This window comes from Bos taurus, chromosome 17, assembly GCF_002263795.3.
Source record: "Bos taurus isolate L1 Dominette 01449 registration number 42190680 breed Hereford chromosome 17, ARS-UCD2.0, whole genome shotgun sequence".
Classification (NCBI taxonomy): domain Eukaryota; kingdom Metazoa; phylum Chordata; class Mammalia; order Artiodactyla; family Bovidae; genus Bos; species Bos taurus.
The window spans coordinates 15656059-15681243 of record NC_037344.1 but is presented as its reverse complement, the minus strand read 5'-3'; the positions used below and the strand labels follow the sequence as shown (position 1 = coordinate 15681243).

General features: G+C 37.4%; 1 protein-coding gene across 5 annotated transcripts in view; it reads right to left on the bottom strand.

The window, feature by feature from the left end:
* Nucleotides 1-25185, bottom strand: part of INPP4B (inositol polyphosphate-4-phosphatase type II B) — a 455375-nt gene that overhangs the window by 148754 nt on the left and 281436 nt on the right. For all 5 annotated transcript variants that reach the window (XM_024977565.2, XM_059876249.1, XM_024977564.2 and 2 more), the window contains one exon: nucleotides 6712-6889. In XM_024977565.2, coding sequence (XP_024833333.1) covers nucleotides 6712-6889 — 178 coding nt within the window. The remainder of the gene's footprint in view (nucleotides 1-6711; nucleotides 6890-25185) is intronic.

Below are 25185 nucleotides of genomic sequence, written 5' to 3'. Positions count from 1 at the left end.
CAGTGGGTAGTTAGTGGTACCTCATTTTAGTTTAAATTTGCATTTCCCTAATAACAAATGATGATGAGTATCTTTTCATGTGCTTGTCATCCATCATGTCTGGTAAAATGTCTTTACAATTCTTTTGCTCATCTGTAATGGTTTTATTATTAAGTTGTAAGAATACACAATTGGCTACAAGTCCTTTGTCAGACATCTATTTTACAAATACCTTCTCCTAGTCTAGACTTGCCTTTTCATTTTCTTAATAGTGTCTTTTCGAAAACTTTGACAGTTTTTAATTTTGAAAAAGTCTTATGTATCATTTATGGTCTTTTTTATTTGTTCATGCTTTCTGTGTTCTAAGAAATATTTGCTTAATCCAAGATGAAAAAAAAAATTCTTCTATTGTATATCTGCTTACTTATTTATTTGCTTTTTTCATTTTTCTTTTTTTGGCTGTGCTGGGTCTTTTTTGCAGCATGGGGGCTTTTTGCTGTGGTATGCAAGATTTTTCCGGTTGTGGCACAGGCACGGGGCTTCTCGTGCTGTGGAGCATGGGCTCTAGAGTACGTGGGCTCAATAGTTTCCGCTTGCAGGCCTAGCTGTCCCATGGCATGTGGAATCTTAATCCCCCCACTAGGGATTGAACTGGCATCCCCTGCATTAGAAGGTGGATTCTTAACCACTGGACCACCCGGGAAGTCCTTGCTTTTTTTTCTTTTAGCTTGTATATAAGGTCTATGATCCATTTTTAATTAATTTTTATATATGTAGATAAGGAAAGGTTTACTCTGCACATAGATATCCAATTGTTCTTGAACTATATGTTAAAAAGATATCCTTTCCCCAATGAATTTCTATTGCATCTTTATATAAATTTATTTAAACACCTGTGCTGAGCTGTGCTTAGTCGCTCAGTCGTGTCTGAGTCTTTGCGATCTCATGGAGTGTAGCCCAGGTCCTCAGACCATAGGGACTCTCCAGGCAAGAACACTGGAGTGGTTGCCATGCCCTCCTCCAGAGGATCTTTCCAACCCAGGGACTGAACCCAGGTATCCCACATTGCAGGCAGATTCTTTACCATCTGAGCCACCAGGGAAGCCCAAGAATACTAGAGTAGGTAGCCTATCCCTTCTTCAGGAGGTCTTCCCAACTCAGGGATCAAACCTGGATCTCCTGCATTGCAGGCAGATTCTTCACCATCTGAGCCACCAGAGACGTGACCAAATGATCAATACTGAAGTCAGACTGATTATATTCTTTGTAGCTGAAGATGGAGAAGCTTTATACAGTCAGCAAAAGCAAGATCTCGAGCTGACTGTGGCTGAGATTGTCAGCTCCTTAATGCAAAATTCAGGCTCAAATTTAACAAAGTAGGAAAAACCACTAGTCCATTCAGGTATGACCTAAATCAAATCCCATATGATGACACAGTGGAGGTGATGAATAGATTCAAGGTCTGGTAAACAGAGTGCCTGAAGAACTAATGACAGAGGTTTGTAACACTGTACAGCAGGCAGTGACCAAAACCATTCCAAAGAAAAATAAATGCAAGAAGTCAAAGTCGTAGTCTGAGGAAGCTTTACAAACAGCTGAGAAAAGAAGAGAAGCAAAAGGAGAAAGAGAAAGAGATAGATATACTCAATAGAATGCAGAGTTGCAGAGAATGGCAAGGAGATATAGCAAGACCTTCTTCAATGAACAATGCAAAGAAAGAGAGGAAAATAATAGAATAGCAAGGACTAGAGATCTCTTCAAGAAAATTAGAGATACCAAGTGTTCATATCATGCAACGACAGGCACAATAAAGGACAAAAAAAGGTAAGGACCTAACAGAGGCAGAAGAGATTAAGAACAGTTGGCAAGAATACACCGGATAACTGTAAAAAAAGGTCTTGAAAGTGAAAATGAAGTATCTCAGTCATGTCTGACTCTTTGCAACACCATGGACTGTGGAGCCTACCAGGCTCCTCCGTCCATGAAATTTTCCAGGCAGGAGTACTGGAGTGGGTTGCCATTTCCTTCTCCAAGGGATCTTTCTGACCCAGGGATCGAACCTGGCTCTCCCACCTTGCAGGCAGACAGACACTTTACTGTCTGAGTCACCAGGGAAGCCCTGACCTGCATAACCACCATGGCATGGTCCCTCACCTAGAGTCAGACATCCTGGGGTGTGAAGTCAAGTGGGGGTTACTACAAACAAAGCTAGTGAAGGTGATAGAATTCCTGCTGAAATTTCAAAACATAAAAGATGATACTGTTATAAGTGCTGCATGCAATATGTCAGCAAATTTGAAAAACTCAGCAGTGGCCACAGGACTGGAAAAGGTCAGTTTTCATTCCAATCTGAAAAAAAGGCAATGCCAAAGAAAGTTCAAACTACTGTCCAGCTGCACTCAACTCACATACTAGCAAGGCTATGCTTAAAATCCTTTAAGACAGGCTTCAGAAGATGTGAACCGGGCACTTCCAGATGTACAAGCTGGGTTTAGAAAAAGTAGAGGAACCAGAGATCAAATTGCCTACATCTATAGGATCATAGATGAAGCAAGGGAATTCCAGAAAAATATCTGCTTCACTGACTACGATAAAGCCTTTGACTGTATGGATCACAACAAACTGTGGAAAATTCTTAAAGAGATGGGAATACCAGTCTATCTTACCTGTCTCCTGAGAAACCTGTGTGCAGGTGAAGAAGCAACAGTTAGAACCTTACATGGAACAACTTACTGGTTTAAAATTGGGAAAGTAGTATGACAAGGCTGTATATTGCCACCCTGTTTATTTAACTGATATGCTGAGTGCATCATGCAAAATGCCAGGATGGATGAAGCACAGCTGGAATCAAGACTGCTGGGAGAAATCAACAACCTCAGACATGCAGAAGATACTACCCTAATGGCAGAAAGCGAAGAGGAGCCAAAGAGCCTCTTAATGAGGGTGGAAGAGGAAAGTAAAAACACTGGCTTAAAACTCAACATTCAAAAACTAAGATCATGGCAATGGGCTCCATCACGTCATGGCAAATCGTAGGGGAAAAAGTGGAAGCAGTAACAGATTTTATTTTCTTGGGCTCCAAAATCACTGCAGATGGTGACCACAACCACAGAATTTTCTTCCACGCTTCCTCCTTGGAAGAAAAGCTATGACAAACAGCATATTAAAAAGCAGACTCATCACTTTGCCAACAAAAGTGTATATAGTCAAAGGTATGATTTTTCCAGGAGTCACGGATGGATGTGAGAGTTGGACCATAAAGAAGGCGGAGTGCCAAAGAATTGATACTTTTGAATTGTGTGGACTCTTGAGAGTCCCTTGGACAGCAATGAGATCAAATTAGTCAATCCGAAAGGAAATCAACCTGAATATTCAATGGAATGACTGATGCTGAAACTGATGCTCTAATACTTTGGCCACCTGATGTCAAGAGCTGACTCATTGGAAAAGACTGATGCTAGGAAAGATTGAAGGCAAAAGGAGAAGAGGGCAGCAGAGAATTAGATGGTTTGATAGTATTCATGTCCGACTCAATGGACATGAATTTGAGCAAACTTTAGGAGATAGTGAGGGAAAGGAAAGACTGGCATGCTGCCATCCATGGGGTCACAAGGAGTCGGACACAACTTAGTGACAGAAATTGCTTTGTGAGGAGCAGAATAATAATGTTATTGGTTGTTTAGTCCCTAAGTTGTGTCGGACTCTTGTGATCCCATGGACTGTAGCCTGCCAGGATCTTCTATCCATGAGATTTCCCAGGCAAGAATACTGGAGTACATTGCCATTTCCTGCTTCAGGTCCTGACCCAGGGATCAAACCCACATCTCCTGCATTGTAGGCCAATTCTTTACCTCTGAGTCACCAGGGAAGCCCCAGAATAATAACGGGTTTCCTAAAAAAAGGTCTATCCGTCTCTATGAAATGGAGACTATCATGTGTATTTGAAGCTAATGTCAGCATACATTTGATTTATGATATATATGCTTACATTTAGGTCTTTATTTTTTTCATTTTGAATTTATTTGCATTGCTTTCTTCTCTCTCTCCCTCCTCTTTTTGTCTTTTTTTGGTCTTAGTGCAGAGTAATTTTAGCCTAAGGCAAAGTAAAATGTGTCTTTTATCCCACTCTATTACTAACCTTTCATATCTTATGCTAAAACTTTGGTTTATGCTTTGTCTTCTCTGTTTGGATTATTCATATATAGTCAGAATTTGTCTTTTGCTATAATCCTACATCATAACATTAAATAATTTCTTTAATATTTCCATAAACTAATATGTAGCAAACAAAATCCAGTTATCCATCAGAAGATATACTAAGAATTAAAAAATTAGAAACACTTCATTGAGTTTGTCCATATTAGAACATGAAAAATTTATAGAATATTTTACTGAGGAAGTTCAGTTAGGTCCCTATTATGTACTGAATATGCTATAAAGATGATTTTCTAAGAAAATAACTGAAGAACTTGTTTTCCAAACATGCCAGTTCAGAATCAATAAAAGAAAAAAGGGGGTTATCAATAAAGAAAAGATTTATTTTCTAATCCATAGTGTGCAAGTCCCTGAGCTTAAAAGCAAAATATTTTAAGTTAACTCTTGCTAATATTAAACTATACTAAAATTTAAAATGCTATTTATATGATTTACCTTTTATGCTAGATTTATTGAAGGCAGATTCTTTACCCTCTGAACCACCAAAGAAGCCTTCATGGATGATACTTCATTGTAAACCACGAGCTAGTAACTGTCTTCATACACTATGCAAAACTCTGTTAACTTCGGTACTTCTTTGAAATGCTGGGCATGAATTCTTAAAGAAATTCGTGGCTTGCAAACTTAAACTAAAAAAAAAAAAACTTTCTGATTTGAAGGGCTGACAGATTCCTACTCAGTAAAAAAAGAAAAGGGGGGGGGGCGGTGAAAGTTGGATGAATGCTGAATTAAAGGAGGTGAAAATATTATACATGCCCTGCCCCCTCCCCCAAATCACTGCAAGTTGTAAATGATGTATGAAATGACAAAGCCAGCCCAATGCACAGGAAGAATATAAATACTGCTCTGAAATCACCACCGTGAGGTACTATTTGCTAGAATTTTCTGCATAGCTGAACCCAGGAAGACCTCACCTCATCTACAAATCCAAAAAAGAAATGAACTGAAAACAATTCTATTATTTCACTCTATGCAACACCCTCCTCCTTCCTTTTTCTTAGCCATAACATATTCATTGACTATTAGAATACTTAAGTATTGCTGAGGAATAAAGGAAATATCTAAATATATATTACATGGAAAATACCATAAAGGGTTTCCGTTCTAGAGTCAACTAGACCCTGGGTCTGAACCCTAGTTTTGTTTGAATCCTGGGTTTGACTCTACCTGCCTGATTTTGTATATGCTTTAAACTTCTTTGAGCTTCCATCTTTCCCTTTCCATTTTTCCCTTTGGAGATGATATGGACACACAATTTGAAGGTTCAGTGAAATAACCTAAGCCAGTGAAATCACTAGCATGATATTGGACAATGTAGGTAGTTTTAAAGTTTAGGTCAATTTTTCCTCTCTTTTCATAATGGAGGCACATATCCTAGCATGGAAGGAAGATTGCATTTTCAACTGGAAGTCTTGGGGTTTAATTTTTCACTCCTTAGTTTATTAGACAATTCACTCGACTTTTCTGATGACACCTTAGCTATTTTTCTTCTGAAAATAGATGTTGATTACATCCTATGAGAAAAATATATGATAATATAGACTTTAAAATGTTAAGTAAGGGCAAAGTATTACAAATTAACATATCTGAGTCAAAAATATATAGAGAGATATAATATTCAGGTTTCTAGGAATCTGTTCTTCAGGGATGCAAAGAATTACACTATTTTATTCTAAAATGTTATCATGAGAATTTTCTTTGGTCAGTTTCTTCAAGGGCATATTTATTAGAAATATCTCATGATAAATTGCAAGATGTCCTCAGGATGCAGAGGTTATGAATGAGTGTACCAGAATTGGACTCCAAGACATTTGACTTTGCATTTCTAATCAAGCAGCAACTTGACTTTTTCTATCTTGGTTCTTCATATCATTCAGATGCCCTAATTCATTATGGAAATTGATGTTTGAGTATCTACCTCATGCCAGACTAGCTTTTCTCCTTATATATACAAATGCAAGTCACCTTTGGAAGAATGCAGACCTAGGTCTCGGTACATTTCAAACATTAACTAATAATTTTGGAAATTTTTAGAACCTTCTCCCAGGAGACAATGTTGTAGAAAGCAAACTGAGGCACAAGAATCACCCCATGCTACTGATGAGAATCCACATGAAAGTTCTGCTCTCAAATGAAGTGACATTCCTACTCAAAGGGCTAGTTTCATATGCATAAAAATTAGGTGCTCGCCAGAGGAAAATACTTTTCAAAACCTAATTTAATTCATTTAATACAACCATGAAGCAAAGAAAATGAAAGATGTCAAGGAAAAGAGAAAATATACTTCAACCAATAATAGGTTTCATTTCCTACTAGGAAAAAAAAAATATTCAGTAAGATTTGAAAAGAGAATGAGGCCAATTCATTATGATCCTGTGGCAATACTTTGAAGCTTACTTTCTAACCTGGTCTATTTTACATTTCCAGATGCTATGAAAGGTAATGTATGCAGAAAGCAACACCAGTGGGGATTTGGGTATTTCGTTTTCCCCGCTGCAGTGACGATTTGGATCTTACTTTTTCTGAAAGCATCTTTAAAGAATTCTTCAAGCTGTCTGGAGAGTGCTGGCTTGCAGAATTAAGCAGTAGGTCTGCATGGGCTGCTATCAGAGGTTGTAGTTGATTGATGTTGCTGAGAACTTCTTTTGCTTTGGCTGTGTTTTCAGGTGAATAGTAAATAAACTGGTATCCAGTACTGCAACAACAAAGATAAAGGCGAATTACACAACAAGCAGAAAGAACTGTCAGCACTCAGGACCAGATGCTAAGTGATAAACAGAACTCCTAATAGCACGACTTCCTACTGAACAGATAAGAATTACTCTAAGAGATTTTTGTGATATTCTGAGTTTTTTCAAGTCAAATGACCAAGATATTTTGAAAGACTAGGTGAAATGATTCTAGTCCTTGCTTAAGCACTAAGAAGATTTTTCACGATTGCATATGTCAAGAATTAGCATTCAAAACAAATTTAATTACTAATGAACCTGAGGTCACACAGTACAGAGCGAAGAGTATGAACCTTTATATTTAGGCCATTATGAATATAGATCCTGGCTCTGCCACTTAGTAGCCCAGGTGATCTTAGGGTAATCTTAGTTTCCTTATCAGGAAAGTGGGAATAATTAACCAAACAGTTCTAAGAGGTGGGTAAGATCAGCCATCATTCATGTGAAATGCTTAAAATAGTGCATGACACAGAGCAATAATTTAATAATTACTATGTATATCTTCCCCATGATAGTTAGGGCAGAGGGCATAAATTCTAATAGCTGAGAAATGGGGATAATATAAATTAAGGCCAAGTGAGCATATGCAGAATTTTGTTGGATAGAAACGGGACATTGGTAACATAAAAATCCCATTATGCTATTTTTTTCACCACCCTTTTTGTTCGCAGTTTCCTCATTTGACTTGTAAAAATATCTAAAACTGCCTACAAATGAAAAAATTATTGACTTTTATAATCATCAGTTAAGAATTGGTTAAGCACATTATGGGGGTAAGAATTCCATCAATTGATGACGTCTTTGTCCAGTTGCATTAAGAAAGATGAAGGAGACATTCCAGCAAAACTTCAAAGAAAAAGAAGAGTGGCCATGGTTGGTACACTGACATGGTGGGTGCAACACTTGGTTATATCCCTTTATACCCAACCATCAGGGCTTTTTTTCATTATACCATTGAAACTAAGTCTTCCTAAAACAAAGTTCCCTTACAGAGTTTATGATTCCTATCTCTACTCAAAATTTGATACCCATTCTTGTCCTCTTTGACCTCAATCTTGTGCTTATCAACCCAGTTGATTAAAATTGCTGTTGTCTGTACCATTGTCAATATACTATAATTGTTGTTGTAGATATCATCATTAACTTACAAACTCAGGTTGTTTCTCCAGGGCACAATGAACTAACAGGCTCAAGTTATGGACCACGTGGGCCGAGAATCATAAACCAGAGATACCCTAGACTCCCGAAACTATGATTATCCTGGTCCTTTCTTCTTCCCCTTTAAAGAAAAAAAAATCCCAAACTCAAAAGACCAAGATGGAGTGGCCCTGAGGCTTGCCTGCCATTTCTTTCTTCATGTTCTGCAATAAATCCCTACTTTGCTATCAGAGTTGAGTTTGGCTTTATGACCCATGGGCACATAAACCCTTTGCTGGATTTCACCTTGCAACCCCTGTGGAGTATATTGAATATTCTCTTTACATTTACCAGCTCAATTATTAACATTCCCATAATTCCATTTTTCTTCTATTCTTTTTTCCATTTTAAAAAATTTATTTATTTTTGTTAAATTATTTTGTTAAATTTATTATTAAAATAAATAAAAGTTATTTATTTTGAAGGATAATTGCTTTACAGAATTGCACTGGTTTCTACCAAACATCAACATGAGTCAGCCATAGGTATGTTGGAATACAGTTGATTAACAATGTTGTGACTGTATCAGATACACAGCCAAGCGACTCAGCCTTACATCTACATGTAGCCATTCTCCCCCACATTCCCCTCCCATCCAGGCTGCCACATAACATTAGCAGAGTTTCTGTGCTATGTAGGTCCTCATAATTCTTTCCATTTCTTATTTCAAAATATTAGCATCCAATAAGAAAAATTAACATCTCGGAAGAACTCTCCCTTCCCTTTACACTAATGATTTACAGAACAAAGTATTCCTTTCTTTAGGGAGACAATACAATAAATCTATTATTTTATTTACTTTTCTCACATATATTTAAAATGTCCTTGGTTGCTTGGACTATTTGAGAGATAGGACAAGAAGCTGAATGAAGGATAGAGGTTTATAAAGGCTAAGAAACATGATGAGAATTTGCTCTTAATTTTGTACTCAAAGATTTTTTTTTTTTTTTAATTTCAGAAGCAGGAGTTTAAAAATAAAGTACACCACTTATTTTAATGCAAACCAAAGCAGATGACAAGTAACAACGGTGAGGAAGAGAGAGAAAACAATTGTCCCTGACAATTATCTCTCTGGTTCTTCTGATCTCCTAGGAGACTGTGCTGAGGCCTTTAACAAAAATCATGAACTGGAATGTCCTCCTACTCACCTGTACTCAGACTGGATACAAAATTAAATTCACCAGAGTCTTGAGTAAATCAAACAACTCTGTGTTATTACTGCAAAAAAAATTATTATATAAAGATATTGACATACCCACTACTAAATATAAAATAGATAACCAACAGGGACCTACTATATAACACGGAACTATTCTTAATATTTTCTAATAACTTATAAGGGAAAAGAATCTGAAAAAAGAATATGTGTGTGTGTAAATGAATCACTTTGCTGTACAGTGATAAAAGTAACATAACATTGTAAATTAACTATACTTCAATGAAAAACATACATAAAGTTACCGATGTGTCACCAGGGTGGGGATGTCGTTTAATACCCAGCATTTTTGACAGCCGAGAATATGACTTATTAAGGACCATACACAGAAAGCAGCCTGTGGGGGCTGCTCCATGGTCCCTTTTAACTGATCTGCTCTTCTATCCTTATAATTGCTTTCTGGTTTCATCTTAAGGGGATGGACAGGCCTCCCATGGCTTAGCTCAGGAAAGCCAGTGTGGTCTTCCCACCCTATCTTCACAGATCTGTCCTCTTTCTGGGTATGTCATTCCTTGTCTCTCACATGTTCATTCCTATGCACTCTTTTATTATTATTAAGTTCTTATTTTTATTTGCTTATTTATTTGACTGATCCAAGTCTTAGTTGTGGTACTCAGGATCTTTGATCTCCACTGTGGCATGTGGAATCTATAACAGTTCCTTGACCTGGGATGGAACCCAGGCCCCCTGCATTGGGAGCAAGGAGTCTTACCCACTTCCCTGAGAGTCTCCTCTCCACTAGAGAGAATACATTGTCAAGATTTATTTCTTGCATATTCTTTCCTTATACCCAGTTTAGTGGTGCTCAAATTTTAACAGGCATAAGATTCACTTGGGGATGATGTCAGGGCCCAGGTATTTTTAATAAAGAATGCAGGTGCCTGGCAACACCAAGAGATTCTGCTGCAGTGGGTTGCAGCTTTCCTAACAAGCACCTCGGGAAATCCTGATGCAGGTGAACAGTGAAGCACATTTTAGAGACATGAGCTGCCACTGTTTTGACTATAGTTGTCCTCTACACCTCTGATCACACTACACAATGACCCCGATCAAAGTCCCTTCTCTAAGGCAACTTCTGTACACCAACTTTATGTTCACAGTTTTGTTCAATCTTAGTCTTATTTTCACTTGTTGTTTTAAAAATTGAAGGAGAGTTGACTTACAATGTTGTGTTAATTTCTGCTCTACAGCAAAGTGACTCAGTTATATACAGGCATACGCTTTTTCAAATTCTTTTCCACTGTGATTTATCACAGGATTGGATATAGTTCCCTGTGCTACAGTAAGACCCTGCGGCTTACCATTCTATATACACTGGTTTGCATCTGCTAACTCCAAACTCCCATTCTACCTGTCGCCCCTCCCTCGCTGGCAACCACAGGTCTGTTTTCTAGGTCTCTGAGTCTGTTTCTGCTGCACTCTATATTCAGCACAAATTGCTTTGGTTCACTTCTCATTATGAGTGTTGGTCCCACCAAACTTTTCCATCACCCTTTCATCTTTCCCCTCCCAATATATTCCCACCTTCTTCCTCTCCGTCCCTAATGCAGTCTTCAATCACCATCCCGTCATGGGGCATAACTGTAACTCCTGCCCCATGTTCCTGAGTCAGTTTCTATTTGAACAGAGTTGTGTAGTACGCATTGGTTCTCCTGGTTAAGCCTTTTAATAATGAGCATCTTACCTAGTGAGGCTGAAAGACTCATTTTCCACAATAAAAGCCAATGTTGGTGTCCAATTTGAAATAGTATGGTATAAAAAAAAATCACAACCCATAAAATAAATTTAAGTGTGCATAAATTTCATCTACCTATTCATTGCCTTACTCTTTAAACATGTTATTTAACTGTTATAGCTTTTTAAATAGAAAGTTATGAGTACAATTTAATTATCGAGATAAAAAGAATATAGCTAAATTCTATTTTATAGTTCTCTGAAATTTAAACTGAATCCAAACACTTGAATCAACTATCAATCAGACAAAGACAAAATATTTGCTTGGACAAAAAATATTTAATAGGATATAAATATTATAGCAAATCATGGGTAAATATTTGAAAGTAGTATCATAATAGTTTTATATTGGTGAAATGGTGAATTAAAGTATATAGATGGATGTATATACAATATACACTTTGATTTAATATGTATTTAAATTATTTAATATCCTATTAATTAGCATATGTACATACACATACTCATATGTTCATGAGCATATTGTTATTAGAGGTAGGTATAATTTTTGAGGTATAAAGAAAAATAAAGCACATAGTAAAATAATATTCATATTTACAAGTGTGAATTGATAACTGAAATACGATTACAACAATGATGTATGTTTTCGTGTGTATATCCCAGCTCAGTCACTTCTTGTTGGTCCTCCTTATTTTCCCATCCTTTAGTATTACTTGGGATTCCCAGGTGGTGCTAGTGGTTAAGAATCTGCTGCCTGATGCAGGAGACAGAAGAGACAAGGGTTCGATTCCTGGGTTGGGAAGATCCCCTGGAGGAGGGCATGGCAACCCTCTCCAATATTCTTGCCTGGAAAATCTCAAGGACAGAGGAGCCTGGCGGGCTACCGACCATAAGGTTGCAAAGAGTTGGACACAATAGATGTGATTTAGCACACGCACACTAGTGTTACGTGTTCCAAGGCTCAGTTCTTGGAAAACTTCCTTGCTTTTATCAACATGTCCTTTCTAAGTAATCTCACTTAAACTTTTATAAACCTCAGTAGTATTAATGATTTTGAAATTCATTCATTCCCCATCTAGACTGTTCCTTAAACTCCATTAAAAGCAAAAACTTTTCTCTTGACAGTCCCAACTTATCATATCCCAAACCAAACTCCTGATCTGCTCCCCATTCTCTATAACAGCTTCCCCACCATAACTCACACCAAGCTCATCTGATGTGGCCAACATCTCTTCCTCTCCTAACATGTGTCAAATTTTCCAGAAAATTCTGCCTTCTTCTTCCAAACATATGCAGAATCTAATTGCTAATTTCCACACTCACTGCAACCATGCTTTTGCAAGCCGCCACCATCTTCCACCAGGATTATCACAATAGCCTACAAACTGTCTTCCCTCCTCTGTCCTTCCACTGACACTTTGAAATCTTTGCCTCATGTTATGTTGTTGTTTAGTCACTAAGTCACATAGGTTGGATGAAGGCAGGAAGCAGGCAAGAAGAGAGAAACAAAACAGTTCTTTCTTAACCCGTTGCCCATACCCCAGGTTCGGGAACTTACTCTGCTGTTTATCTGTGCCTTCCTTCCTCCAGGCCACTGCTATCTCCATTCCTTAACCCATTTACTCAAGTAGGCTACTGTATTGGCAAATGGAGTCATGGAAAAATACAGATGAGACAGGATGAGGTGGCAAGGAGGGAAACAGGAAGAAAACAGAAGGAGGTGTGGCATGGGTGGATTAGGGTGGATGAACTTAGGAAAAACTGCCATGGAGTGCTGTGTTTCCACTCCTGCTGCAGAACTAAATCTCCTGGGAAAAATCGAAGGACTATTTCCGCTTCTTTTTTTCCCCCTCCTCAAGCACTGCTTTAAAAAAAAAGAAAAAAGATTTCCTGAATCCAGAGAGAGGGACAAACACGCTTTCAGTTCTGAGAAGAAAATCATGTGGCTAATAAATGAAAACGTACACCTTAGTGAACTTGAATATACCTTTCTGGCTTCACAGGGTTTAACAATGTGCTTCAGGAAATTGTAGAAGGTTAAAACACACACACACACACACACACAAAATCATATGAAATCATATGGCTCTGCCTTCGCCCATTCATCCTTTCCATTCTTTTTTCCCTTTTTTCTTTTTGCTAGAAGTGTAGCTTATAAAAAAGAACCTGAAGGAAAACAATATCTGCTTTTGTTTACCTCCTATGGATTTCACTTGTATAATTAAATGAGTTACAAAATCTAAAATTAAATTGATGTTTGTCTCTGAAAATACTCTTTTTAAAAATATTGGTTTCTTGGAAATTTTAGAATCAGTTTTTGAACAAACCTTGATGCTGTTTATTAGCTCTGTGATAAGTAATGCTAATCAAGGGAAAAACAAACAAACAAAAACACCTAAAATTCATTTCATTTTAGCTCAACTTGCCCTCAAAGAAAATGTAACTATTGACTCTGATCACACTGGTTCCTACAATCTTACTTTTCAGTTTGAATGCTCTTATCTGCCATTTTTTGACCAGTTGGACCATGTGTGTGTGTGTGTGTGTGTGTGTGTGTGTGTGTGTGTAATATATGTATAATATGTAACATATATATATATATATATACATACTTATATACACATGTTCTTTCCTTAGTCCTATTCTTGCTCTAATAAAAGGCACCTAGACACTATTATCTGACAAAGTTCAATGAGTTTTCACTTCCTTTCATGGCCTATTCCCATTTATGCATGGTCTCATTTGCCCTGATTTCTTTTGCCAACTTCCAAGAGTTTGGTTGATCTATTTCTGCCTAGTTTGGTTTCTGGTATTTTCATGCTCACTAATCTGTGAATATGCAATGGAGTAACACCCAAACCAGGTCCCCTGATTCCCTTCCATCCAAAAACTTTCTGAACTCCATCCTGGGCATTATTTTTCATATACCTCATTAAAATACAGAGAAGGTTGTTATTGAGTCTCTCAGTCATTCCCAGCTCTTTGTGACCTCATGGACTATAGCCTGCCAGGCTCCACTGTCCATGAGATTTTCCAGGTAAGGATACTGGAGAAGGTTGCCATTTCCTTCGACCCAGGGATCGATTGAACTCTCATTTCTGCTTGGCAGGCAGATTCTCTACCACTGAGCAACCTGGAAAGCCTATAAGATAAGGTATAAGAATAGAAACCATCTTCCAACAAACAAAAGCCCAGAACCAGATGACTTTACAGGTGAATTCTACCAAAAATTTAGAGAAGAGCTAACACCTATCCTACTCAAACTCTTCCAGAAAATTGCAGAGGAAGGTAAACTGCCAAACTCATTCTATGAGGCCACCATCACCCTAATACTAAAACCAGACAAAGATGCCACAAAAAAAGAAAACTACAGGCCAATATCACTGCTGAACATAGATGCAAAAATTCTCAACCCCCAAATTCTAGCAAACAGAATCCAACAACATATTAAAAAGGTCATACATCATGACCAGTGGGCTTTATCCCAGGGATGCAAGGATTCTTCAATATTCACAAATCAATCAGTGTGATACACCACATTAACAAATTGAAAGATAAAAACAATATGATTATCTCAAAAAATTCAGAGAAAGCCTTTGACAAAATTTAACATCCATTTATGATAAAAACCCTCCAGAAAGCAGGCATAGAAGGAACATACCTCAACATAATAAAAGCCATATATGATAAACGCACAGCAAACATTATTCTCAATGATGAAAAATTGAAAGCATTTCCCCTACGTGAGGAACAAGACAAGGGTGCCCACTCTCAACACTACTATTCAACATAGTTTTGGAAGTTTTAGCCACAGCAATCAAAGAAGGAAAAGGAATCCAGATTGGAAAAGAAGAAGTAAAACTCTCACTGTTTGCAGATGACATGATCCTCTACATAGAAAACCCAAAAGACACCACCAGAAAACTACTAGAGCTAATCAGTGAGTATAGTAAAGTTGTGGGATATAATATTAACACACAGAAATCCCTTTCATTCCTATACACTAACAATGAGAAAACAGAAAGAGAAATTAAGGAAACAATTTCATTGCAATGAAAAAAATAAAATACTTAGCAATAAATCTACCTAAAGAAACAAAAGACCTATATATAGAAAACTATTAATGATGAAAGAAATCAAAGATGACACAAATAGATGGAGAAATATACCATGTTCATGGATCAGAAGAATCAATATAGTGAAAATGAGTATACTATCCAAAGCAACCTATAGATTCAATATATTCCCTACAAGCTACTAATGGTATTTTTCACAGAACTAGAACAAATAATTTCACAATTTGTATGGAAATACAAAAAAATCTCGAATAGCCAAAGCAATCTTGAGAAAGAAAAATGGGACTGGAGGAACCAACCTGCCTGACTTCAGACTATACTACAAAGCCACAGTCATCAAGACAGTATGGTACTGGCACAAAGACAGAAATATAGATCAATGGAACAAAATAGAAAGCCAAGAGATAAATTTATGCACCTATGGACACCTTATCTTTGACAAAGGAGGCAAGAGTATACAATGGAGAAAAGACAATCTCTTTAACAAGTGGTGCTGGGAAAACTGGTCAGCCACTTGTAAAAGAATGAAACTAGAACACTTTCTAACACCATACACAAAAATAAACTCAAAATGGATTAAAGATCTAAATGTAAGACCAGAAACTATAAAACTCCTAGCGGAAAACATAGGCAAAACACTCTCCGACATAAATCACAGCAGGATCCTCTATGACACACCTCCCAGAATATTGGAAATAAGAGCAAAAATAAAAAAATAGGACCTAATTAAACTTTAAAGCTTTTGCACAACGAAGGAAACTATAAACAACATGAAAAGACAGCCTTCAGAATGAGAGAAAATAATAGCAAATGAAGCAACTTACAAAGAATTAATCTCAAAAATATACAAGCAGCACATGCAGCTCAATACCAGAAAAATAAACGACCCAATCAAAAAATGGGCCAAAGAACTAAACAGACATTTCTCCAAAGAAGACATACAGAGGGCTAACAAACACATGAAAAGATGCTCAACATCACTCATTATCACAGAAATGCAAATCAAAAACACCATGAGGTACCATCTCATGCCAGTCAGACTGGCTGTTATTAAAAAGCCTACAAACAATAAATACTGGAGAAGGTGAGGAGGACAGGGAACCCTCTTACACTGTTGGTGGGAATGCAAACTAGTACAGCCACTATGGAGAACAGTGTGGAGATTTCTTAAAAAGCTGGAAACAGAACTGCCATATGACCTAGCAATCCCACTGCTGGGCATACACACCAAGGAAACCAGGACTGAAAGAGACACGTTTACCCCAGTGTTCATCTCAGCACTGTTTATAATAGCCAGGACATGGAAGCAACCTAGATGTCTATCAGCAGATGAATGAATAAGAAAGTGTGGTACATATATACAATGGAATATTACTCAGCCATTAAAAAGAACACATTTGAATCAGTTCTAATAAGGTGGGTGAAATTGGAGCCGATTATACAGAGTGAAGTAAGTCAGAAAGAAAAACACCAATACAGTATACTAACGCATATATATGGAATTTAGAAAGATGGTAATGATGACAGCAAAAGAGACACAGATATAAAGAATAGACTTTTGGACTCTGTGGGAGAGGGAGAAGGTGGGGTGATTTGAGAGAGTAGCATTGAAACATGCATATTACCATATGTGAAATAGATCACCAGTCCAAGTTCGATGCATAAAACAGGGCACTCAAAGCTGGTGCACTGGGACAACCCTGAGGGATGGGATGGGGAGGGAGGTGGGAGGGGGGTTCAGGATGGGGGACACATGTACACCCATGGCTGATTTATGTCAATGTATGGCAAAAACCACTACAAAATTGTAAAGTAATTAGCCTCCAATTAAAATAAATGAATTAATTAAAAAAGAAAAAAGAATAGAAACCATTCCTAAATATATTTAGAGGCAAATGTTCCCCTGACCGCAAATGGGCCTGAGGGATATTTTTAGGCATATGGAAATGCCCTAAGATTGGATTGTGATAAGGATCACACAGTTGTACAAATTTACTAAAAGTCCCTGAACTGTGTACTTAAAATAGGTCAATTGCATGGTATGCAAATTATAGTACAGGAATAGAGAGTAGAGTGCTGGTTCCCAGGGTCTGAGGAAGGAAATGGGGAGATACTGGTCAGATACTGGTCAAGGGGTATGGAGTTTCATTTATGAAAAATTTTTAAGTTCCCAAGACCTAAGGTACAGCCTGGTGATTAGTTAATGATGCTGTGCTGTGTTCTTGAAACTTGCTAAGAGGGTAAATTTTAAGTGTTCTCACCACACACAAAAAAAAAAAAAGAAAAAGAAAAGAAAATGCTAACTATGTGGAATGATGGAAAGGCTAATTACCTTGATTGCAGTGATTATTTCACAATATTTACATATATCAAAACATCAAGTTATACACCTTGAATATATAAAAATTTTATTTGTCAATTATACCTCAACTAAGCTAGGGGAAAAACTCAAATGTTCCCAGAATATGATGTTATAATGCTGGTAATTATGATTCTGGGATAAAAGTACAGGAAAACAGAAGGTATATTTAGGATCCATTTCATTTTTTTCCCTGTTAAGTCTGATATTTTTATGGAGGAGCTCTAAAAAAGCCAATAATTTATACTGTAGAATTTATACTAAAAATCCAAGTCTCTCTCTCTCTCATTTTAATAGCTAATAATTATTGGGTCTATAATATAGGGCTAGAATTATGCTAATATCCTTTCAGGGATTATTTTAATCATGGCAACAACTTTCTGAAGAACAAATATTATTCCATTATATAGATTTAGGAATTGAAGCCTCAGTAGGTTAAGTAACTTGGTCTAGAACATACAACTACTATACATGTTAGAACAAGGATTCAAATGCAGGTTTGAACACAGGATTCAAATACAGTTTGAACTGTTAATGATGTTTTGCTACCCTTCTCCAATACCATGTTCATAAGGTAACAAATGTTCATAAAACATCATTAAGAGTTCAAACTGTATAATAATAACAACCTGCATTTTAATCCTGGTTCTACCATCTACACAATAGTTGTGTATGTGCTAGACTAAGTTACTTAACCTACAGAGGTTTCAATTCCTAAATCTATATAATGGAATAATATTTGTTCTTCAGATAATCGTTTTCATGAACATGGTATTGATCCATTTTAAATTAGAAAAAATTACAATCCCTTAGCTAACACAGAAAATATCTCTTAGAAACATACTGGTAGGTACAGCATATATTGAAATAAAATATAATTGGAAAGTTCTCACCTTCTAATTAAAACAAAGCTCATTTAAAAACATGCATAATTCTATGTTATAACACAAATTAGACGTAAGAAAGAATTCAAAAATCATTTCACCATAAATTGTTTTCGACAAATATTTAATGACTGCTACTTGGTCAATGCTCAGAGAAAAGCAAAAGGTTAGAGTTGTTCAGCAAGATAATCATTGGATGAGTATGAAGATGCCTGTCCCCTAAATGCTACAGACAGGGCTGGTAGCAGAGTAGAAGAGAAAGGGGATAAATAGCTGCTTCCCCTAAGTCCTTGAAAATCTAAGGCTCTACATTCTAAACGTGTACAAAAATTGCCCAGGTAACCACAGTTTCAGGGTTTGTTTACTGACTACTCAGTACTATAGCTCTTTACATTTCTAAGAGGTCAGAACTTTGTTTAAGAGCAACGAGAGGGAGGGGATATATCTATACTTATAACTGATTCACATTCTTATACAGCAAAAACTAACACAACATTGTAAAGCAATTATACTCAAATTAAAAAATAAATTTTAAAAAAGGAGCAATGAAAAAGAATGTCACATTGCAAATTTTCTAGGTATTTTGTTTTTGGAGATTTTTTTAATGATACCTAGTTTTTCCATATTTGCTGAAAGTGTTAGGGGCAAAGGGTTTTAGAAAGACATTTCTCTTATTCCATAACTAAATAAAGAAAAAAAGAAAGAAAGAAAAGGAAAGATGGAAAACAAAGAGAAAGTCCTAAAGGAAATAGGACTCTCTATCTACCTCTACCACTCTTAAGTAAATTTGTTATCCTTTCCAAAACATTCACTGATGCATCTCCTCTGTGTATACACGATTTCATGTTTTCTTGCGAATACATTTTATATACATCTCTCAGTTCAGTTCAGTTCAGTTCAGTCGCTCAGTCGTGTCCGACTCTTTGTGACCCCATGAATCGCATCTCTAGATACCTAATAATCCACATACTAACTGAAATGACTATACAGTGTTCCACTTTAGTGATGCAGAATACCTTGCATAAATATATTCTTTCAAGATGTTTCTAATATTTTACTATATTGAATGGACTCTATGAACACCTGAAATATTTGCCTTTTTAAAAATTATTTTTATTATATGTATATTGCTAAATAAGTGGTTTTCCTGAGGTGTATTTTGGAAGGTTGCAAACAGAGAACCGGTGAGGTCATGTGTGTGTGTGTGTGTATGCGCTCAGTCCTGTCTGACTCTTTGCAGCCCCATGGATTGTAGTCCACCAGGCTCCTCTGCCCATGGAATTTTCCAGGAAAGAATACTGGAGAGGGTTGCCATTTCCTTCCCCAGGAGATCTTCCCAACCCAGGGATCAAATGTGCATATCTTGTGTCTTCTGCATTGGCAGGCAGATTCTTTACCAGTAGTACCACCTGGGAAGCCCCTCAGTGAAGCTAGAGTCCTAGAAATATTTTTATTGCCTACTATATAGGAGCAAATTAAAATAAGAACTGATCTGCATGCAAAACTACTGTATCAAGTCAGGCATCCTTTTGTATAGTATAGATAATGTAATTTACTTTGAACATTATATTGTTCTCATAACAGCCCAGAAAGAGTTGAATAGATCAAAGTTTTAAAAATTCCTATTCAATTCCTAGAAAGGTCATCTGTAAACTAACATTATTCATTTATTAAGAGCATATACATTTCATGCTGAAAATCTACTGATAGCATGAGGATGAATGCATACAGAACCTGAGAGTAGCCACAGAAGTCTGATTTTCCAGCTACATCATTAGCTGCATGAGCAATTCAGTCTTTGAAAATCATTATTCTCACTGATAAAATAAATAGGAGAATTTGTAATCTCTGAGATTCCTTGTAAGTTCTAAGTCCTAAAAGATACTTTATTGCAAAAAAGACAGACTCAGTAATTTTATTTCCCCCAACTTCCTTTCATATTGAATATAGATGACTGATCTTATTAAGCAAGCGCTGGAAACAAAGGGTGAAATTTCTATTCCCTTTCCGAGTGACCTGGCCATTCACCCAGTGAAATTAACCAGAAATCTAAGAGCCCTTCAACCCTGCCGAGTTACCGCAATTCCTCATTCACTTGGACTTAAATCCTATAAAAATGTCCTTAAATCTTCAACTCCGTACTCACCCATTTCCTCCCATCAGTACTACTGTAATAGCCTGTTTGCTCCTGTTAGTTCTCTCCATATAGTAACTCAAACTGCACATTTGATCATGTTCCTCTCCAGACCAAACTTACCATCCTCTTAGCCTATATGATGAGCTGTCATGACTTGACACAGCGAACAAGTGTTCTTCCAATCTGGCTCTCATCCTTTACCCCTTCTTTCTCTCTCTCTGCTCTTCTCTGTCTCTGTGTCTTTCTTCAGCGGCTCTATGTTGCTGGAGCTCCTAAGCCAAAGTGCAGTGAATGGCACCACCCTGGCCAGGTGCAGACAGAAGCCTGGGAATGTTCCTTGACACCTTTGGATTTTTACCTCCCATTCCAAACAGACACATAAAGTCCAAACAATTGCCGAGTCTTTTAAAATATCTCTGCAACTGATCCCCTTCTCTCCACCTGTGCGTAAACCATCCTAACCAAGCCATCTTTCTCCAACAGAAACACTGCAATAACTACTCACTGACACAAGCCTCCTGACAGGGAAGAAGACATTGGAATAGTTCAGGCAAGGTCTCATCTAATAAAGATTATGCAGTGACACAATTTTTCTCGTCACACAAGCCAACTGTGTGATTTTTCCATGACATAGATCCCATGTGTACATTTTTTAAAGTTAGTGTGTGCGTGGTGTCGTGTCCAACTCTTTGTGACCCTGTGGACTGTACCCTGCCAGGCTTCTCTGTCCATGGGATTCTCCAGGCAAGAACACTGTTGTGGACTTCTATGACCTCCACTAGGGAGTCATCCCGACCCAGAGATCAAATTCATATCTCTTATGTCTCATGCATTGGCAGGTGGGTGCTTTACCAGAGTCACCAGGGAAACCCTTTGTAAAGTCAGTAATTTCACTAATGACAGTACTTGCAAAGAATGAGGTGCTCTAGAATTAGTTTCTAAGGTTCCAGAAAATAGAGTATTTTTAAGTTTTCTGGTGATTTATGACTGCAGCCACAAAATTAAAAGACTCTTGCTCCTTGGAAGAAAAGCTATGACAAACCTAGACAGTGTACTAAAAACCAGAGACATCACTTTGCTGACAAAGGTCTGTCTAGTCAAAGTTATGGTTTTTCCAGTAGTCATGTATGGATATGAGAGGTGGACCATAAAGAAGGCTGAGTGCTGAAGAATTGATACTTTCCAAATGTGGTGCTGGAGATGACTCTTGATAGACCCTTGGACTGCAAAGAGATCAAACCAGTCAATCCTAAAGAAAATCAACCCTGAATATTCATTAGAAGGACTGGTGGGAAGCTGAAACTCCAATACTTTGGCCACTGATGTGAAAAACTGACTTCTTGGAAAAGACCCTGATACTGGGAAAGATTAAATTCAGAGAAGGCGGCGGCAGAGGATGAGATGGTTGGATGGTATCACTGACTCAATGGACATGAGTTTGAGCAAACTCAGGTAAATAGTGAAGGACAGGGAAGCCTGCTGTGTTGCAGTTCATGCAGTTGCAAAGAATCAGACACAACTTAGTGACTGAACAACTACAATTTGTAGATGACTTTCTCTTCTGTTTTCTGACTTTGGGATTATGGATATAAATATCTAAGCTAATAGAGAGCTTTTAGGGCTTCCCTGGTGGCTCAGATGGTAAAGAATCTGCCTGTAATGTGGGAGATCTGGGTTCAATCCCTGGGTCAGGAAGATTCCCTGGAGAAGGAATTGACAATCCACTCCAGTATTCTTGCCTGGAGAATCCTATGAACAGAGAAGCCTGGCAGGCTACAGTCCATGGGATCGCAAAGAGTCAGACACAACTGAACGACTAACATACAGACACAGAGAGCTTTAAAGAACATGTTGGAAATTACTCAGGATTTAATCTGAGTCTCTATATTTTTCCTCAGATTAAATGCATACTAGTTAAAATAACATAACTATGTCATGATTTTAAACATTTTTTTAGTTTATGGTGAAGAAGAAATGCAACTCCTGATTCATAGAAAATAAGTCATCAAACCATATTTTCTTCTCATATTTAGTTTTGTAAGTACCAGAAAACAATGCTTCTATAGCCTGCTGTATATTTCACATTTAACTTTTAAGTTCTAATATTTCTACCAATTAACTTTTTCTCCTGAGATAAAATGAAAAGTCATATCTTAATAACTGCATGAAATGAAAATATTTAATTGTGAAGTCAAATTATCTTCCTAAGAGTGATGATATATTTATCTTTCCTCAAAAATCTCAAGGTTGTGACCACTGTTTCTAACAGTCTAATGATTTCAACAGAAATAAGCCACAGCTACAGTGTATATAAGCAACTATAGGGTAACCGTTCCGTGATTTTCTGAGATCACACCATTAAGATTATGTGTTTCAGCATTTTCAGACACTGTTCTCTTTACTTAATTTATTATCACTCAAAATTCTATTATCATTTAGAAAACTTGTTTGCATTTACAATTAAAGTCATTTTCTTTAAAGGAAAGATTTAATCTTTAAGAAGCTTGAACAGATCACACCTGGCTTCCCAAGCTTCTGGGTAGGTGGCTGGAAGAAGGTTGCCAAATTTTAAATATTAAAGTCACTACTGCATGACCAATATTGAACCAGATTTTAAGTTGGCTATTTTTATAAAAATCAAAATGTCTTTTGTAAAATAAAAAAGCTTCTTCTTTCAGAACATATAAAAGTATATTTTCCCTTCCTAGTCAGGCACGAGGAAACACAAACATTGTGTTCGCCGACAAATGGCTGTCTCAAAGCCTACAAGTCATTTACCACAAATGCCCCTATGTTTCTGACACTTAATTCAGACACAGTGGTCTCTTCGAGCAGAGTAATTTTTTCTTCCTTTTACTCCAATGACAAAGCTTTCACTTCTTTCATTTACACCCTCATATACTTACTGCTTCAAGGAACACTTATCCAATCAGTTCCTTGGGATGCAGACATAGTCAATTCCCTGGCACACACACAGCATAGAATGGAAGAGAGGCAATTAGGAACTCTGGAGGTTAAAAACAGATGCGGCCTTGCAAGAGGTAAGTGAAGACGTCAAGGCAAAACTGAAACAGAAGGACTTTGATCTGGTTCAGCATGGGGTGGTGTGAGTGGAGGAGAAGATGGTGTGAGTGGCGAAAGAAGCTGGAAAAGAAGTCAGGGTCAGATTGTTGTTGTTTAGTCATTAAGTCATGTCTGACTCTTTTGAGACCCCGTGGACTGTAGCCCGCCAGTCTCCTCTGTTCATGGAATTCTCCATACAAGAATACTGGAATGGGTTGCCATTTCCTCCTCTAGGGGATCTTTCCAACCCAGGGACAGAACTCGCGTCTCCTGCATTGGCAGTCGGATTTGTTTCCAATGAGATACCAGGGAAGCCCCAGGTTCAGATTACGCGTGAAAATATTATGCACCTTGGGCTTTATTCTCCAGGCAAGAGGCAGCTTTGAAATGTTTAAAATAATGAAATCACAAGATCATATTTCCCTTTTAGAAATATTATTTCAAGCAAGGTGAGAATACCAAGTAAGATGAGAGCCAGTCTGGAAGATGGAGAGTGACTAAGAGATACGGCAGTAGAACATTTAAAAGATGTTGGTTCTACAGATTAGGACTATCCTAAACCACAAGCAATTATGGAAATTAATGACTTCCTGAGAAACAAGAAATGACAAAACTGATTTTTTTTGGAAGTGGAAGCAAAGGAAGAAGAGTAGTCCAGGATTTTTGCATTTCGAAGTTGAACATCTGGTGATGTCTTAATTAAGAAAAACAGTCCCTAAGAAAAGTTTGTGGATAAGAAGATGAGAGATAGCTGAATACATTGACTTTGAGGTATGTGGATGACACTATTAACATGGAGCTCTCTACTAAATGGTTATGAACACAAGTCTGAATCTGAAGACCCATGCCTGGGCTTAGCACAGAGATGGTGTATGAAGCCCAATGCCTAAGAATACGTGGGCACAGGGACCTTCTGTATAGCACAGGGAACTAATTCAATATCTTGTAATACTCTATAATAGAAAAGAATCTGAAAAAGGATGTGCGTGTGTGTGTACATTAAGTGAGGTAAAGTGGAGTGAAGTGAAAGTCGTGTCCAACTCTTTGTGACCCCAAAGACTATACAGTCCATGGAATTCTCCAGGCCAGAATACTGGAGTGGGTAGCATTTCCCTTCCCCAGGGGATCTTCCCAACCCAGTGATAGGACCCAGGTCTCCCATATTGGAGGCAGATTCTTTACCAGTTGAGCCACAAGGGAAGCTCAAGAATACTGGAGTGGGTAGCCTAGCCCTTCTCCAAGGCATCTTCCTGACCCAGGAATTGACCTGGGGTCTCCTGCATTACAGGCAGATTCTTTACCAACTGAGCTCTCGGGGATTTATGTATACACACATATATTTGTATAAGTGCATCACTTTGTTTTACATTCAAAACACTATAAATCAACTGTACTTGAATAAAAAAATTTAAAAGAACATGTGGGCAATTAGCATCATATGCACAGTGATATAACATCTTCTGGAGGGCATTATATAGCATCTCTAACACGTAACCGCCACAACTAAGAAATTTCACTTCTAGGAATTTTATAAAAAAAGAAACAAACTTTCAGAAACATAAGATTAAGGGTGAACCTTGCAAAGATAGAGAATTATAACAAAAAAAACAGAACAATTTAAATGACCACCAATAT